The 18,603-nt window shown below is 40.4% G+C and overlaps 1 protein-coding gene across 2 annotated transcripts in view; it reads left to right on the top strand.

Annotated features, from left to right (window-relative positions):
- LOC108941199 (cytosolic carboxypeptidase 4-like) overlaps positions 1–18,603 on the top strand; it is a 112,470-nt gene that overhangs the window by 21,934 nt on the left and 71,933 nt on the right. For both annotated transcript variants that reach the window (XM_018763867.2, XM_018763868.2), the window contains exons 2-7: positions 4,251–4,318; positions 7,906–7,969; positions 8,397–8,543; positions 9,955–10,086; positions 10,541–10,634; positions 15,171–15,208. In XM_018763867.2, coding sequence (XP_018619383.2) covers positions 4,268–4,318; positions 7,906–7,969; positions 8,397–8,543; positions 9,955–10,086; positions 10,541–10,634; positions 15,171–15,208 — 526 coding nt within the window. In that variant the 5' untranslated portion in view covers positions 4,251–4,267. The remainder of the gene's footprint in view (positions 1–4,250; positions 4,319–7,905; positions 7,970–8,396; positions 8,544–9,954; positions 10,087–10,540; positions 10,635–15,170; positions 15,209–18,603) is intronic.

The following is an 18,603-nucleotide window of genomic DNA, read 5'->3' as shown; positions in this document are numbered from 1 at the left end:
GGAGAAGAGAGAGACCAGGCTGTAATTTTCAACCAGATTGGATTCCAGGGAGGGTTTTTAACAGAGGTGAAATTAGAGCGGTTTTGAAGGCAGCTGGGAAACAGCCAGAGGAGAGCGAGGAGTTGATGATCTTAGAGATGAAGGTGGAGGGTTGCGGGGAAGTGTTCTGTAGGAGTGATGATGGGATCGGGTCAAGCGAGCAGGTGGTGGCTCTGCGCAGTATCATGAGGTCAGAGATTTCTGATTCGGAGAGCAGCTTGCATTCGGAGAGGATAGCTTCGCAGAGAGGTCTAGCGTGAACCGGGCAGGTTGATGCTGAGAACTTGTCAGTGATTGCTTTGACTTTGTCTCAGAAAAACAAAGCAAAGTCGTCAGCAATGAGAGAAGAGGGAGGAGGAGGTGACGGGGAGCACAGAAGCGATGAGAAGGTCGCAAAGAGTTTTTGTGGTGTTTTAGATGCAGACTGTATTTTGTTGTGGAAGAAGGAGGTTTTAGCTGAAGAGACAGCAGACTGAAAAGCAGCTAAGAGTGACTGGTAGGCAACCAGGTCCAATGGAGTTTTGGATTTAAGTCATCTTCGCTCTGTAGCCATGCTACAATGTGCTCCTTATTGAGGGTCTCTCGCATCCCACTTGAACCCATTTCAGTTGCAAATGTTTCCAAGTCAAGATGTCTTCTATAAATATTAAAATGGTCTCTGTAGTTTGATTGGCTTAAGCTCTGTTTCAAGTTTTGGACAATATTAGAGCAAAGTTCTTGTCTGCATTAATTTAAAAAACACACAACTGAAGTTAGGATTTTGGTCCATTTGAACTTTTGCATAACATCATTTGCATGGCATCTGTTCCATTTCTAAGCATATTCACACCCACTGTCGATGACTGCTTGTCCTATAGAAGGGTCACAGTGGTCTAGAGTCTGTCCTAGGGCCATAGGATGCTATGCTAGGCAGGGTACGGATGGATGGAAGAAAGGGTAGTATGAATGGATGAAAGTCCATTACAGAGCAGCCACATATATACTTGCTTACTCATTCACACATTGCAGGCAATTTAGAGTCACCAATCTACCTGAAACACATGTCTTTGGACTCTAGGAGGAAACCAGAGCACCCAGAGAAAACTGATTTGGACAACGAGAAAATATAAAAAATGAGAACCCTGGCACTGTGAGGCATCTCCACTACCGTATTCAACGTATACTGGGAATAAAAATTATGCACTTTAACATATAAAGCCTAAGTTTAACTTATTTTTTCAGTTCAAGGACAATTGTAGGACTAGCAAATGCACATTGGAGACTTACTTTCATAAATCTGACTCCTGCTGCTCAGTGGACAGATTTGTTTTCATACACATCAGCAAATTATGAGGCCTCCTAGATACACAGGGTTACCATTGGACACCTTTCATGTTTTGAAAATAGCAGCTTGGCAACCTGTCCATTTGTGTTTTGAAGCTTCTTTGGCACTTTTACATCCAAGCAGTGGAAGAATGCATACTATACTGTACAATGTGGAATAATTACAGTAACTTGTTAAATATTATACATGAACTTTTGGCTTGTACTGTATTTCATTGCATTCCAAACAAGTTGTGTCAGAGTTCACAGTCCCATTTTAAGTTCTAGGATGGGCCAAGTGTTATGATGCCCTTGAAGGGCTGTTTGGAGAGAAAGGTCCGTTATTGCTTATCTGTGGGAGCTGCGGCTATCTTTTATGCGGTCTCATTTGCAGGATATTAAAAACTGAATGTGAAATCCTTAAGTGCACAATTTTCACAGGTGCCATACATAGTGTAAAACTAAGACAGAAAATACTTCAGAATGCAGATACATGGTGAGTGCTTAAAAGTGATCCTTTATCACTGAGTCACAGTGACATGGCCACATGTATGTAACTAGACTGCTGGTAGTGTAGTGGTTAGAGTTGCTGCCTTTGGGCCTAATGGTTGTAGGTTCAATGCCCAGCTCTAGTACCCTGTAGCAAGGTACTTACCCTTAATAGCTTTGATAACATTGCCCAGCTCTGCAAATAACTGTAATGTTAAAATCTTTCTAAGTTGCTCTGTTGAAAAGCATCAGCTGAATGAAGAAGTGTAAAGTAGTGAAACCCCTTAATAAGGTTTTATGTATCTGCTTGGGTTTTTGTCTCCAGCTTTATGTAGTTTTTTTATAATAATTTCTGTGTAAAGTGCAAGGTCCAGCAGGGGTACAGAATGCTGGATGGACTTTACTGCAGCTCACACTGGAAGATTGAAATGATCCCTGTCTCCACGCATATGCAGCACACTCACTCACTTAGTTTATGGCCAGAGTTCCTTCTGAAATGCCTTGCTGTCATCACCCATTATTTATTGCCTCCCCTCGCTAAGCTTTCTCTCATCTCAAAGATAAAAATAGAGGAGAGCGTACTTACCCAAAGTTTTTCATTTAATTTATTTCCAATTTGCTTTGCTTAGTTTGGATAGAGGATACCCTACAGCTATCCATCCCCACCATCATCACATACGAAGCGGTGTGTTACTTTTTAATGACATTTAAATAATAAGCATGGAGTCGGTCACAGGGTGTGAGAGATGTTTGAGACTGAGGGGGTCCCTGTTCCCTATTCTGCTGCCTCTGTTGAAGAACCAAGCCTTGTCTTTTTGCTGGCATACTTGTGTTTAAGGTGATGAGTTCTGCGTGAGCCCACCGCCCGGGCATACATCACCACGCTGCTGTTTCCTGGCAACATATTTACAGTAGCTGCTCTGCCTCCTGTCTTATTTGGCCAGATTTATGTCATGTAAAATGAGTCACAGGGCAAGGGTGTGCACTAAACAAGAGTGTATCAGCGTATCAGTTTCAAAGGAAAGAACGTTTCACCTTATCATGATATTTCACGCCGAAATCCTTTCCTCTTGTGCCATGTCCTTTGTCCGATGTGATAACAGATACCGTAGTCTGGCTTCTGCGCTCAATTCAACTTTCATCTTTAGCTCCGCAATGTGTTCGACCAATGCAAATTTTCAAGACAATTATACGGCTAGAATGTTGGATTCCGGACCATATTTAGTTGATCGTTTTGAGAGTGTTTCATTTCACCACTCTGTGCCTTTATGTCAGTTTCCCTTTGGCTGTGCTGTTATCTGGCTCAGAATTGGGATACTGATGTCACTCGGTGTGTCACTGAATTCTGACATGTCACCTGTCACTGCAGATTTGGGCATCATCTGTGCCAGGCATGTGTCATTTAGATTTTGCTCTGCAAGAGCTAAAAACCTGCTTACATGCTGTGAAAAACTTATACACAGTAAATGAGCAACTTTTTTGAAGAAATACTACTTTAATTTACACATATACTGCAATGGAAGATACTTATTAGCAATAAATTGATCAGAGTTATAATGACCGATAGATTTTATATTGCTGTATCGCTATGCTTACCTGAAATGTATTCGAGTATAAAACAGGCCCATGCTCAGTGATGTGAATATTTATAGTGAATGAGGGTGTGTGGTACATTGTGCAGTGAAAATAAGCTTATGATCTAATTTCATGTAGTGAAGATAATCATAGGCATTGCCAGGGTGAAGCTGGCTACAGTCACCGAAATTACTCAAAAAAGTTAACACTGAAAGTGTGCGCGATGAAAGAACTACCCAGATTGCTTGCCAGCTCGCACTGCATGTTACATGTATGTTGAAATTGAAGGAAACAGATTTAAACACTGAAGGAAAATACGAATTAAATACCGGTATCTCATGTTCCTTCTATTTACCGTACCCCCGGTTTAGTTCTTTGCAGTTCGCCACCCTTTGTGATGTGTGATGTGAAACAATACGAAGCAATATGCCCATTTCATACATTCGTCAGTGTTAAACGTGAATATCTGAGCTTGCTTTGTAAACAACATGACAGAATGATGCCCCTGTAACTCTGCTGCTCTCGCCCCTAAAAAAAGTCAGCTTTCACCAGAGCTCTTAATCCCCCACCAAGCCTGTCAGACCCTTTTTATAGGAAACTCCTCTCGACATCCCACCACAAACGGGTGTCTGGATGGCGGGTGGGGGTGCGGGGGGGTGGGGTGGGGTGGGGTGGGATTGTCTTTGGAGATAGTGTTTCAGTATGTAAGCTAAACTCCCCCACTGACAGCTCCGCCCTTTACGCCAGTGCCTTCTTTTTAAATTAGCCAGGGTGCGAAGAGCCACTCTGCTCCTTGGTGCTCTCTCCGTGCTGGGACTGAGCGGCTTTGTCTTCTTTGCTTCCAGAGGGTCAGCAGTTCAGAATGGCAACGCCCTGCACCGGTGGGCTGGATGTGCTTCTGTCCACACTGAAGGTAGGGCCTGTCGTACATGTGTGTGTGCGCGCGCACGTGTGTGTGTGTGTGTGTGTGTGTGTGTGTGTGTGTGAGAGCGTGCGTGCCTGTGCCACACGGCGATGTAATGGGCCGAATGAATGGGCAGAGGCACACAGCAGCCTGTCAGACAACTGCAAAGTGAGGAAAGTCACTGACAGCTTCTCCTGTAGCGTACATTGAAATGTAGAGGAACTCGATTGCCTCTTTGCTTCCGTTGTCTAGATAGCACAGAATTTGGCATGATGCCCTGGGTGTTTTTCGGCTTGTTGCTGTTATCGCAGTACGCCCTTGGCTTTTTCACATAGCTTCTTTATTTGTAAAAACAAGGAAAATCTAAATTCTAAAAAAAAAAAAAAAGAGGAGCACTTTAATTTTCATGGTTAATATTGCAACTATATGATGACCTTAAATGATGTTGTTGAAATAGATTAATTTGCATGTTACAGTGTCATCCATCTATATTTATACATTCATTCACATGGTAGCTGTATGGAGCCAGCAGGGCCTTTCAGTCAAGTTGCTGCTGATGAAAGCAACTCATGTTAAAATAAATTCTTCACCATCACTAAAACACTTGCTTTCTTAATGATACACATTAAGCTGTGCTTAAAAAGTAGTTTTAACCTGATGCTGAATTTGTTTTTGTTGCATTTTTCCATAGACGGTTTAGGTAACAGTTGGTAACGCTGTGAAATTACCTACTTAAGATTCCACTCATGTAAATGCAACAATGATATTGAATATAGATCATACGTTATTCAATAAATGAATTAAAATTCCTTAATGCATAATTCATAACAGAAACTTAACTGAATTCAGCAAAACATAAATCTGCTTTCTTCCAGTGGCTTCTCTTCTTTTTTTATTATACCTGAGTATGGCACAAAAGTAACACTGTCATTTTAACTGACATTTTATGTGTAACATTCAGTCATTTTAATGTTTATATTCCTTTACATTATGATTTTTCACCCTTTAAAGAATCATAGCACCAGTAAAAAGAACTGAAAGCAATATATTTGCTGCAAAAACCAGGAGAAAACCAGTTTTATGTAATGAAAGCTATGTAGGTAATTAAAAAGTTATAAATGAGAATCTAATAAATAGTATCCAATCAAGAGCCTTTGACAATAAAACAAAAAAATTGCATAAGCTGCCCTATTAGTTACAGTAGAGCAACATATACTGAGTTTTAAAAACACATTGAGTTAATTCTGTGTGTTTGTATTATTTTTGTGGTTATGTTACATTCATTCTTTTGTGCTTGTGGTAGTTAATAAATGTACATCAATGTTTCGAATGTTTTAAATCACCCTAGGATCACCCTGCTTATTTCAGTTGTTTTTAATTCATAGATGTGGTATACCTTTTGTATGCTAGATGAAGAAATCACTTTTGTTATTTAGAAATTGTTAAAATTATGAATGCCTGATCATATCATTTGCCTATCTGATTAAATTTATTCTTAGATTGTTTCATGTTTCAAATACTTGAAAAATGCTTTTACTCATGGATATTCGATGTAATAGCACCAATTGGTTTCTGAAAAAAGATCTTGACAAAACTATATCTACAATGTATTAAAATATATTTTCAAAATGTTGCCAAATACATTCTGGAAAATAGAAAGTAATGTATATTAATGTGCATCACACTTGCCGTAATTTTTGGTATATCAGGTTTTTTTTTGTACCAGATGCCTTCTGTTAGCAGCTGAGCTGCCATTTATTCTGAAGAGTGTGGATAAAGAGCTCTTGTACATTTGTACTTTTCACTTGTTTTTAAGGATAAGGGAAGTCTCATTGTTGCTTTTGTCCAGAAATTTACAGTGATAAATATGCGTCTTTATAGGTATGATGGTAAACATCTGCTGCCTGCAGTGTGAACTGTCATCAACCCGCCGCACTGGCAGTTTAAATAATGGCAGCTGTCATGATGAAGTTTCCCAGCTGGAAGGCCGATAATGCCCGTTTTTCTATTATTTAGCTATATGTCCCCTATAAGAACGGCAGCATGCTACTATCTGGGCTCCATTTAGAAACGGCACCTTCCCCATTGCAAAAATAAGAACGACACGATGCGGCATCACTGTATGTCCCTTATAATGCATGATCTAGTTCAACACTTTTCCATCTGTTGAGCTCTGCAGGACATGCTGTTACTACAATTTTTGTGACGTGGTACGTAATTCATCTTTTGTCTCGGAGAATGATCTCGAGTTAGAGGTGTTTGGTGATACTGTCTGAAAGACTGAAGGTTCAAACTTCGTGTCCTCGGTGTGAAGTGAGAAACAGTGTTATTGATATAGATATATACAGTATAGATGCTATATTGTGATATCTGTGGAAGCCAGGGCGTGATGCGTGGATTTTTTTGACATATAACAGTTAAATTGTAAGAGTCGTATTAGATTGCGTTGGCAAGTTGGATTTCTGTGACACTACTGGGTTAAGCTCCTCTAAGCTATTAATGGAATTGTTATCTTTGCTGTTGCATTATGGAGCTGCATGCTTTCGTTATCAGTACAATATTCGAGCAATTCTCTCTGTCTCCCTGTTTAACTTGTCGATCCAGTGCTTTCTATGTTTCTGCTCTCATCCCTGTTTATAACTCCCGTATTATGACATCGACGTGTAGGTTCCTTATATACTTGCAGTCTATAGATCGTGCAGAAGTCACAAAGTCACATCTGCCTGGCTTTTTGAAGTCCTCTGTGATCAACCCCCCATGCGAAAGTCAAGCACAGGTGTTTGTTCTCACAGACGAACATCTCTCTGTCACCTCTCCACCTGTCAGTGCTCGGGTGCCATATGTGTGGCCTGCTCCAGCTACAACGTTGTGTTTCTTTGAACATCGCACAAGTGATATCCCTTCTGACAGGCTATCAGCTGCGGCTCCAGCTGAACCTCAATCCTCGGCTTAATGTACTTCATGTGTTTTTTTCATTAATGCGCCAGGATATTTGGTACTTATTACATTGCCCAAAGGGGGGTGAGGTGGCGCGATGGCGCAGTGGTGCAGTGGGTTGGACTGGGTCCTACTCTCTGGTGGGTCTGGGGTTCGACTCCTGCTTGGGGTGCCTTGTGATGGACTGGTGTCCTGTCCTGGGTGTGTCCCCTCCCCCTCCAGCCTTACGCCCTGTGTTGCCAGGTTAGGCTCTGGCTCCCCGTGACCCCCATATGGGAAAAGTGGTTTCAGACAATGTGTGTGTGCGCATTGCCCAACACTGGTTCGCTACAAATGCGACAGAAACCCCAAAATACTTCCGAAGACAGTTAGCCCAAGTAAACTTTGTTCATTTATGAAAGGATAGGGTTTTAGTTTATAAAAAAACCCGACATTTCATGGCGTTTGCTTTATTTTCAGTTCTTTTCCTCTGGCTATGGTCCTGCCACGATAACGTTACTTTCGCTCCAAACCGAAATTAGGTTTTTGTATTCTGCTCTTAGAATCCTAATAAGCAACGGCACAGACGGTACCCAGAGTGGTTTGTCACAGAGAAATGACATCAAGAATGATTGCATGACATTTCAGATGTGACATATTGTTTTTTTCTTTCACTTCAGGACTCTGAACATCTTGAAAGCACCTTGAATATTCTCAATGTGTTGGATGAGCTGCTGTCAGCTGGTAAGTAAGTTTAATGCAGCGGTTCATAAATGTGTTTATTCCCTATTTGCTGTATATCACACACCATGCTTGGTTTTATTTGTCTTCCAAAGCAGCATAGAACTTTACTGATGTATGGCAGAGAAAATTGTTTGTCGGAGTAATTCAGGTTATGTAACCTGCTCATAGGTACTATGGCAGCGCCCCTTGCGAGATTTGAAATTTCAGTTGGCAGTGTTAAAGGTTAAAACACTTTCTCCTTAGACATGATGCTGCCTGTTGTATGACACTTTTTACTGCTGTATGTTTCACAAGGGTGCGATTTCTATATGAGAGTGGCTAAAACTCTGGTGCGTGTTTTGGAGTAACCTACAGCTGTTCCTTATACAGCATTTTAAGCTTTTTCTGTGGACGCTTCCATCCGTGTAACATGGCATGCACCTTCCAGGGACAGACAGAAGGATCCACTACATGATCGCGAAAGGTGGCAGCGAGGCCCTCCTCACGGCCCTGGTGAGCGCTGCTAGGGCTCCATCTCCCAATTTTAGCATGCTGGTGCCTGTGATGCACCTCCTGGCCAAGGTTGGACACAGAGGTGAGTGACAGATGGAGCCTGGGAGGGCTCTGCGGAGCCAAACAGCCCCAGCAGGAGAAACAGCCCCCGCAGCACAAGTGGGGGTGATCCTGCAACATGCTCAGTAGCTCACAGTTTGTCATTTATTTAAATCCTTGTCTCACAACAGAACCTGGAATTGAAGTTGTAAAATTAGTTTTTTCTAGTAACTTTTGAGTAGATCAGTGCAGTTTTTTCCCCGAAAGCTGTTTTACATTCAGCTAATGTTTAAAAGAGGTGGTTGAGTTGGAATGCCATCAGAAACTCAGGATGCAAAAGAAAACTTTGGATGCAGCGATCTTGACTTGATCCTCACTTCTTTACTTTCCGGAACTAGATATAAGCACAGTTTCTCTGAAATCTGTTTATTGTGCGCACATCTTAGATGTTAATGGTAAGTGTCATCGATGTTGACTCTTAGCAACCACATCAATAGAGAGTCTCTAGAATGTTCTCTTTTCCACTTGTGTTCTTTGGCTTGAAAGGAGGGTGTCTGTGGTCATTGTAATTGAGTCCATCCATCTCCTGTTCTCCATTCTCTTATTAACATTTTACGTGACTGTTAATGCAATATGATTAAGGTTAGTCATTTCGAAATGACACATATGAAAAATGCATGACAAAAATATACCCCATGATTGTGATAAGTAGTGATCAAACACATATGCAAACAGAGGTTTTGGGAGGGTCACACTGCAACTGCACCGCTCCACAAGGGCTGTGAACAAACCAGTTCCATCCAAATGTTACTAACTTACCTTGTATACTTGGAAAGATCCTGCAGTTTCATCTGCCAGCCCCTTTGCGAAATGTCTGCAACGGTTGCTTAGAATTGCTTGCCACTCCTTGCAATTTCTTCCTATTCATTTTGTGACATTGGCAAATCCCTATTCCCTACGCTTCTTGGGACTTGTCATTCTGATGCAGTACTTCAGGAGGAGAAACATAAGGAGAATCATAACACTGCATTGTTAAAGTGAAAAACAGCTATCTGCTTGCAGTATCACGCTCTTCCTAAATGATGTCCCTTGACGTTTCAGAATTGCATAGTCTGGTATTGTATGTAGATTTATTTAGCAGAGCCGATAACTCTGCAGTCCATGTTTCTTCTGTTATATACCTAACTAATCAGTGCGGAGCACTGTGTTGGCCTAGCTGCTTTTTAGCTTCTAAACTGAACACCTTCTTAGCTGAACTTTTGGAAGCAGCCAACGTTCCGTCTCAACGTTATCCTTCATGTTTTTGTCCCCGTGGGTGTTTCGGGAAACTTGGAAAGAAAGAAAACAGATGCAATGGTGTAACTGCTATGTGGTTATTACTGGTGGCTAACCTCAGAAGTGATGATTTGTGCAATACGTTGGCACGCTTGACTGAGGCGGCTTCTGTGTCACAGACAGAAACATTGGCCAGAAGGCGGAGAAGATGGAGGCTGTTCTTCTTACCCTGGATTTGCTGAGGCAGAACGTGAAGCACGCCAGGAGGGCTGCGGCCTGCCTGTGGCTGCTACAAGTCTTCTGCTCATCAAGTAAGTGACGTGACTCTATAGTATGGGTAAAACACTGGCTTTCTCAGAATATAAAAACATGCTGCTTCTGAATTCCGCAACCTTTATTTAAGCATCCATTAGCAATCTCTTCTCATAGTCAAAGTTCTTCCATTAGCAGTTACTGCCCTTTGTAACGTTGTTTAATGTTGCATTAATGAAGCTTTGCACGGAAAATGAGTTCTGTATTCTCTTACTTGCAGTAAACGTGAAATAAGCTATTTTGAATGTTAGCTATAAATCACACATTGATGTCATTGGTTTGCATTTAAAGATTTATTAATACATGCAGCATCTTTATTTATGAGTGTAGTGCATGCACATGTATAAATAGAAAACATGCTAATTTTATTTTAGCCTTTCCCCTGAAAACACTCATCGTTCAGTTTTTTTATTACTGATGTACAGAATATATATATTTTTTACTTTCCTCCAGTTTCCACGGCAACCTTACTTGGCAAGAATGGCGCTCTAGACATTGTATTCAAATTAATATCCCCGTACACTACAAAACATACTCGCATGGTCAAGTAAGTATTGTATATCACGTTAGCCTGCCAGTTGCTGTTCCAGAAGTAGGCTTTAACAACTGCCAGTGCACTGTAGGGTATCAGCTGTTGCATTCTAGAAATGTCTGGCATTGCTTGGAAGCTGACATGCTTTGTAGTTAAAAAGGGTCTAACAAGCTCCACAGGGATGCATGTTTGCGTTTGTTCTTTTCTTTATTGTAAGTCGCTATAACCATTTTTCTAATATCCCAGATGTGCCTTGTTTGGTTTTTTTCTTTATAGATTTATGTGAGATTATGCTTCTTCTCAAACCAGCAAATTGTCCCCTGAGAAACAATGGGCTATGTCACATTAAGGGAAAGTGGTACTAAATGGACTTTGGTACAGTTTGCCTTTAGTCTGATGCGGCTTCATTTGTTGACTGTTCTGCAGCTATTTTCTTTCATAATGCAAACCAAATTGTGCCGTTTGACGGTCAAAATTAATTTTTGCTGCAGCCAGCCTCACAAATGCTCCTTTCCTGCATAAATGTCCTTACTCTTTCTTTTGAAACATTTGTATGGAAATTGGCAAACACAATAAACACATGCTCAAAGCACAATATAATATATAGATAGAATCTGTCATGTCTATGATTAAGACAAACTGTGGAACAACTCTTACAATAGATAAATTGTCACAATTTATGAACATACGGGAAGACATTACAGACCCAGGAAAAACAATGAAATATTTATCACTTCAGGGGTGTACTTCTATTAAGGGCACACAACTCTTCTGCCATGCATAGCAAAGCCTACAAGAACAAGACCAGCGACTTCACTGGATATAGCGTTAGCCAAAACTCCAAACAGTACTGAGCGGGAAAAAACAGCTGTAATTCTGTTGGGCAAGATCAACAACTTCTCAGACATGATTAATTAATCATCCTGTTCCAGTGTCACATACAACAGTGTTTGTCCATATATTTTTAGTTTTTTTGTGAAGGACTGTTATGTAAACGAGATAGGATGAGCCATTTAGAAATAAGCCTGTGAAACAGCCAAAGTTTTATCAGTTCTGCACAAATTGTAGAATTTGCATAAGTTGAGCTCGGCGCGAATTTATTATTAAAAACGAATTCCTGGGAGGCAGAGCCCTTTGGGTGTGAACAGACATGAACTTGCTTTCATCAACACACTCCAGAGCTCATTTGAAAAGAAGTGGGCTGCTCAAGATATATGGTGTTCAATATCAGCAGGGGGTGAAAGGGCCAAATCCTCTGATGTCATCATGTTGTCTTCAAGTCAGCCTCTTTTAAACTTCGAATGCTTTAATGCCAGTTTTTGTTTTCAGAATATTTTAAGTATTCCATATGATTCAGACATACCATATGCTGTGCATTAATTAGGATATTAGCTAAAAAATAGTCTTATAGTAAACATTTGATCTTGCAGCATTGCAAGTTCTGAGGTTTGGATAACAATACGTATTACGCCTGTGGTATGTTATTCATCCGAACACAGACCGGGATATTCACGACGTTTGTGGGCTATGATCCAGAGTTCTTCCAAAACCAGTTTTACTGAACCGAGCCCTCTGTATAGCAACAGCCCATATCTCTTGTTCTTAATTGACAGTTATTACCAAAGGACTGATGAACACTATGTCACCCTAGATGACCCATTTTACATTCCTGCTGTGTAGTTATGAGCTTGCTGGAGTTCCTAGCATGGACTGAGTGTTCGTTGAGCCAATTATCACTTTTACCCTTTGTTGCTGGTTAACGTCACGCTACCTATAAATCTGGCTTCTTCCGGAGCCCAAATGTACCGTAGCTGATGTCGGTACAATTTCTTTTTTAAATTTTCACTACTATTTTGTAATTTAGTGGGGGTGCAGTGGCGCAGTGGGTTGGACCACAGTCCTGCTCTCCGGTGGGTCTGGGGTTCGAGTCCCGCTTGGGGTGCCTTGTGACGGACTGGCGTCCCGTCCTGGGTGTGTCCCCTTCCCCCTCCGGCCTTACGCCCTGTGTTGCCGGGTGGGCTCCGGTTCCCCGTGACCCCGTAAGGGACAAGCGGTTCTGAAAATGTGTGTGTGTGTGTGTGTGTGTGTGTGTGTATTTTGTAATTTTTCACTTTTTTAAAATGCTTAACTTCCTACAGGCAATGAGCCAGGATAGCAGGCAGTATGGTGATTAAGGACATGGTCTTACAACTGGAAGGCTGCTATTTCAAGCACCGAGAGCAACCCTGCTGTTGTCCTCTTGAGTGTGGCAATTAGACTGAATTGTTTCAGTATAGTATAAATAGATAGGATTGCTATTTCAATTGGTATAGCAGTTAGCCGTTCTGTGTAAAAGAATCAGTCCAGGACTACAGAACATTCGAGGTGAATGTGCATTAGCACTGGGCACAGCCAAACACATGGAGAAAGCTATCAGTTTAGCCAAGCATAATAACTTAGTGATGAACTAGAACATATGATAGAAACTCATTGAATCCTCGGGAGAATATCATACCCACAAAGAGCTGAAATGGAATAGTGGTAGAATGTATCATATGCAGCATGCCAATTGGACTGTAACAACTTCATCCCATCCCTGCTATTATTGAGTTTGTAGCTTATTATCAGCTGAAATTGTCTTTCAGTAACAACCAAAACAGGTTTAGATCATTTTATCTGGTGATTTTTACGAGATTTACTCGTAAATTCCAATTTAAAATTTAAAATTATGAATGGTGTTGAGAAACACGTGCTCAGATCTTGATCACATGTTACACATTGACAACTGACCAGTGAAATGCTTGCTTTGAGTCCTCTAACTAGTAACACTAATAAAATTTACACAGAAACTTGTCTTATCAAATTGACTTAAAGAGCCATGAGGGAAGCAGGGACAAATTTCATGCTGATCTGCAGACTGGCTGCATTTACTGCTCACAGCCTTAGCGTACAGATTCTCTAACCTTTGAATTGAGAAACATAACTTCCCTGCCTTGTAACCTGAAGTTTGCACGTTCGAACCCTGCTGTACCCTTTTTTTCCTCCCTCACAATTTCTTCAAGCAATGAAAGAGAGAAAAAAACCTTTGGTCATATGACTTTTTCGTGGACTTGTATGCTCTGAACGCATTGGCCATAATGTGGCGAGAACAGAAATGTTGAAACCTCCAATCACTGCTGCCACACAGCTGAGCAGTCTTGGTGATGAGGCTCTCGTGTAGATTTCCCACAGTTTTAAGCTTCCCATGAGCCAGATGTCTGCAGTCCCTTTTCCCTAAAGAAGCACTAAATGCATTTCCGAGATAGCCCTGGGCCAGTCAAGTAATGAAATGCATAAGCCTGTGAAGTAATGAAATTAGGAGTATCCATCAGCCCCCACTAAATAACGTTTAATGGGAATTTGCATAAACGTTTACTGTGTATCTGCATTAGGGTGCTGCATCAGGTAATAAATCAGGCATTTGGAGGGGAATTGAATTAACCACTGTACATGAATAATTTTTAAAGCTCACATTCTGGCGCAGAGAAAGGTTTGCAAGCTCTTCATCAATAAACCAATGTGCTTTTGTTTACCCTGTTTTCTTTTTACTACAGCATTTTTTGTGCACCGTACAGTGCTGCCAGAACACGCAGGGTTGCTTGCTTTACTTGTGGCAAGAAGGGTGATTAGACTTATTTCCACCGAGGCGAACCCATTGAAAAGCTGTTAGAAAAGCTGTAATACAGTTATGACAGCTCTCACATATGAAATACAAAAGCTGTTTTATTCAGCATTGGCCCATGTGCGTCAGAAACCATAGTGTGTGTGAAATAACCTTTAGACCCCATATAGGATTAGAACAAGCGTCATTTTCAGAAGCAGTTCTTTTTTTCCTGTTTGGTTTCAGGGCTCAAATCTGAATATTACATGTCCTGTTTGTGAATGTCTCTCAGATACGTGTACAGAATCAATCAAATGCATTTTGTGTCGAAAGACCAAGGACTTGAGATTTTTAGCAGTATTCAGAGATAAAGGTATTTTGTAAAGTGTGAAACTCGATCCATCCAAACAGTTTTTGTATAAACTGTTCAAAACAATCCAGGTAACACAGAATGGTATGTTATCATTTAGAAATTTTGGCCATAGCCTTGAATTCAACAATGCAAATGAAAACAAAAGCTTATATTGTAATGATGATGTTTAAAAAGGTACCTGCCCAAAAACAGAACATTCCCTTTTTCCCTTCACAACAGTTACACTTTTTCTGAACAAACCACTTACATGAACTGAGAAAGATATGTGCTCATTCAAAAGTGACTAATTTGGTATTAAACTAATAACACACCAAACTTAAATCTAATATTTCAGCAGTTTGAAATCTGAATATATTTTAATTACAATTCCATAAATTGCTTCTTTTTTGTAACTGAAATCATTGCTTGCATGAAATATTTATCTCAACTTTTAGAAATACCATTTATTTAACAGCATTTATGTATTTAAAATTCAAGTGTTGTAAAAAAGAAAGAAAAAAAATATATATTAAAAGCTAATTTCAAATGAAAAGTTAGATTTATTCTTTTTCTTCTACAGGGCAGCAATAGACACCCTAGCAGCACTTTTACAGTCACGTAAGTTTTGTTTTGTTATTCATTTTGAATGCTTACCTTAATTTTTCAAATTACACAGTATTTTTTCCTCTTGCAAAATAAAGCAATTCATTTACATTACATTTTTATTTATTTATTTAGACGCTTTTGTCCAAAGCAAATTCCAATGAACTCTATGTAGTGTTATCAGCCCACACACCTTGTTCATCAAGGTAACTTACACTGCTAGATACACTACTTACAATGGGTCACTCATCCATACATCAGTGGAACACACTCATGTCACTCTGTCACTCACACGCCACGGGTGAACCTCAACGGCATGTCTTTGGACTGTGGGAGGAAACTGGAGCACCCGGAAAAAACCTAGGCAGACACGGGGAGAACATGCAAACTCCACACAGAGTGAGGAGTGACTGAATGAATGTTGCTCCATAACATTCTGGAATCTTATGTAACTGAAAATCTCTTGCAACCCCTCCATTGGTACTGCAGTACTGCTTTATTTTAGAACCAATTAAATGTAATTGAGGGTAGAAGGTTGAACTAATGAGTGTATTTTTTGATGGGATTTTAATTATTTCTCTGTGTGAAAATGTATATAATATATATGCGTGGGAATCAATTCATTGATACTATTGATTCAGCATAGGTAAGAGACTCTATAGTTTTATGATGTTGTACTATTTATTTACATACTGTGAAACAAGAAATAGAAAGAGGTAAAATGATCTGCCCTGTAAATAAGAACATAGGAATCATGCTTGCATTTTACGATAATGATTTTTGGAACATTCTTAGAATGACTAACAAGAGCCTGGTTATTTGTATGTTTTGTCTGTGTTTGGGTTCTGCAGAAGATACACCATGATTTAAAAGAATCTGTGCAGTCTCTTAAATCAGTGTTAACCCACAGAGCCATACATTTCTGCATACAATCTAACTGAATGATGCCAGCTCATAAAGTAGCTGCAGCAATTTAAAGTAGTGGTTTTAAATATTTATGCATGCTGCTGTTTGTGCTGGATCATAGCTTGGAAATAATGAAGGGGCAAATATTCACAGCAGTTCAGTTGTTAATACTTTAATTTTTTATTCGTTTGCATAAATGAAACTTTGGTGAATACCAGTGATGTCTAAACTCACGTTTCCGCTGCATTTAAATTTCTCCAAGAAAAATCAAATGAGCACATTTTAACATTAAAGCTTTTCACAAAGACTGCTGCGCTATTGATGCGAGGGCGTGCAGGACGGCTACGGAACAGCAGGGCCGCAACGGTGCCTCTCACGACCTGTAGGTGGTAGTGTGGTTCTGCCACTGTGCATTTGGGCCCTGCTGGAGTGCAGGCTCTGCACCTATTGGTGCACTGCAGTGCCTGAGTTGTTCTGCTTGCGAATATTATTATTTCTCTGCTGTTTTAGGAGTCTTTTTAAAGACGCTTGTCTGGGGCCCTTGTTTGACATCGCCTGCACGCTACAGCGTGGGTTCGGAGCACCGCTAACAGTGGCTCAGGTTTTGCCTCTGGCTTACCATGCATCTTGAGGATATGAGTCAGAGACAGTCAATAGCCATGAAACATTTACAGTTTTCCTAACATGCTGGGTGTTATATTACTGTTGCTCTTATTTCATTAAGGCAGTGTGCTACAGAAGACAATACGGGATATTTCACACTAAAAGCAGAATTGCACGTGTTTCACGAAGATCAATTTTTAAATGATTTATGTGCCCTTTGGATAATTATGTGAAATTTAAGCATTCACAGTATGTTATGTAAAAGTCAGAATACAAATGTACTGTAATAACTAAATGAATGTGGTGGCTGGGGAAAATGATCACATATACAAAACTAAAAGTATTCAATACAATGAAATAAACTATTTTGATTTAGTCATCAGCCATAAGGTAGCATTGATGTTTTGTAGGAGCTGAATATAGTATTGGCAATAGATATATTTTTTGCTCTTCCTCAGCTGGTAACATAAATCAAAATATCATATAATGCTATAAATTTCTGACAGAATTTTCTTCTATACAGCAACAGCATTCTGTGTTATAGCAGGAGCATTTTTTTGGTGATAGATTTTAAAGGAGGACGCCCTACAGTGCCATATGAAAATGATTGTCGCCATTAATATTTCAGCAGCCTGTTTCGGCACTGGGCAGGGCCTTGAGCTTGCATGCCTGGCTCCCATGGTGCCCCCGTGCTGAGCAGGGCGCTCACCAGAGGACCATGCTTTGCACCTGCAAGGTCCATTAGCTGATTTGCTGTACCTTTTCTGGTTGTGGGTCAATTTTTGCTTTGTCATTTTTCTCCCCTTCGTCCTTTGAGGTCCTCTGAGGTGGCTGCGATGTGCCGTCATTTCCGTGCTGAGAGCGCTACACTTGGTATGATTGCAGCCTCAGAAATCTAAATGCATCAGTTGCAGGGGTGATCTTTTTTCAGTAAAAAAGGCCTCCAGGCTACTGATGTCAGGCATCCTGGAACCCCACCTCCCAATAAGTAATACTTAAATGGAGGCAACCATGGTAATCGGCAGCATGATAGCATAGCATTCTCTATATAATTTTTCTTTTGGATCAACATGTCTGGTACATTAGGCAGCAGCTACTATTGCCATATGTACAGCTTCCTTTAGGCACTGTGGCCTGAAATGTTCATGGTTCTTTTTTGAGAAAAGCCCAGAAATATGTACATTTACACGTACACGCGCTCTGAAACCACTTGTCCCAAGTGGGGTTGCGGCAAACCGCAACCTAACCCGGCAACACGGGACACACTCAGGACGGGATGCCAGTCCGTCACAAGGCACCCCAAGCGGGACTTGAACCCCAGACCCATTGGAGAGCAGGACCCGGTCAAACCCACTGCGTCCCCGCACCCCCGCACCCCGGCACCCCCTACTATATTTAGTAACAGTTACCATTTATATTTGTCTTTACATATGTATATATTATATATATTTATTTATATTTGTCTAATATATATATATCTATAATGTAAAATGGAAGCACTTTTGAAAGGTTTTATAGATGCTGAAATTTGGTACAGTACCACAATTTATTCATTTTCAGTTTAGATGCTTTAAACAGACTTAAAATGTTACTTGTTGGCATGATTTTTTTACAGCATCCATCTTGAATGAAATTGGTAATTTCTACAAAATACACAATTTAGATGAATACAATATTTTGGAGGGGATGTTTGCAAATTAAATGGTGGCTTTTGCGCTGTAACTACTATGAAATCAAGCTTGTGCGAGCTCACTCTCGCAGTCAACAGTGAAAGGTGGTTTGTTAAAAAAAAAAAAAAAAAAAACACATCCAGTTAGGATCATGCTTCAAAAGGTATTAGGGCCCTACATGTATGTTTTCATCTGGTAGCTTTGTTGTGTATTCTTTCTCCAAGTGATAAA

The sequence above is a fragment of the Scleropages formosus genome, chromosome 11 (genome assembly GCF_900964775.1).
Source record: "Scleropages formosus chromosome 11, fSclFor1.1, whole genome shotgun sequence".
In the NCBI taxonomy this organism is placed as follows: domain Eukaryota; kingdom Metazoa; phylum Chordata; class Actinopteri; order Osteoglossiformes; family Osteoglossidae; genus Scleropages; species Scleropages formosus.
This window is presented reverse-complemented; position numbering and strand designations above follow the sequence as displayed.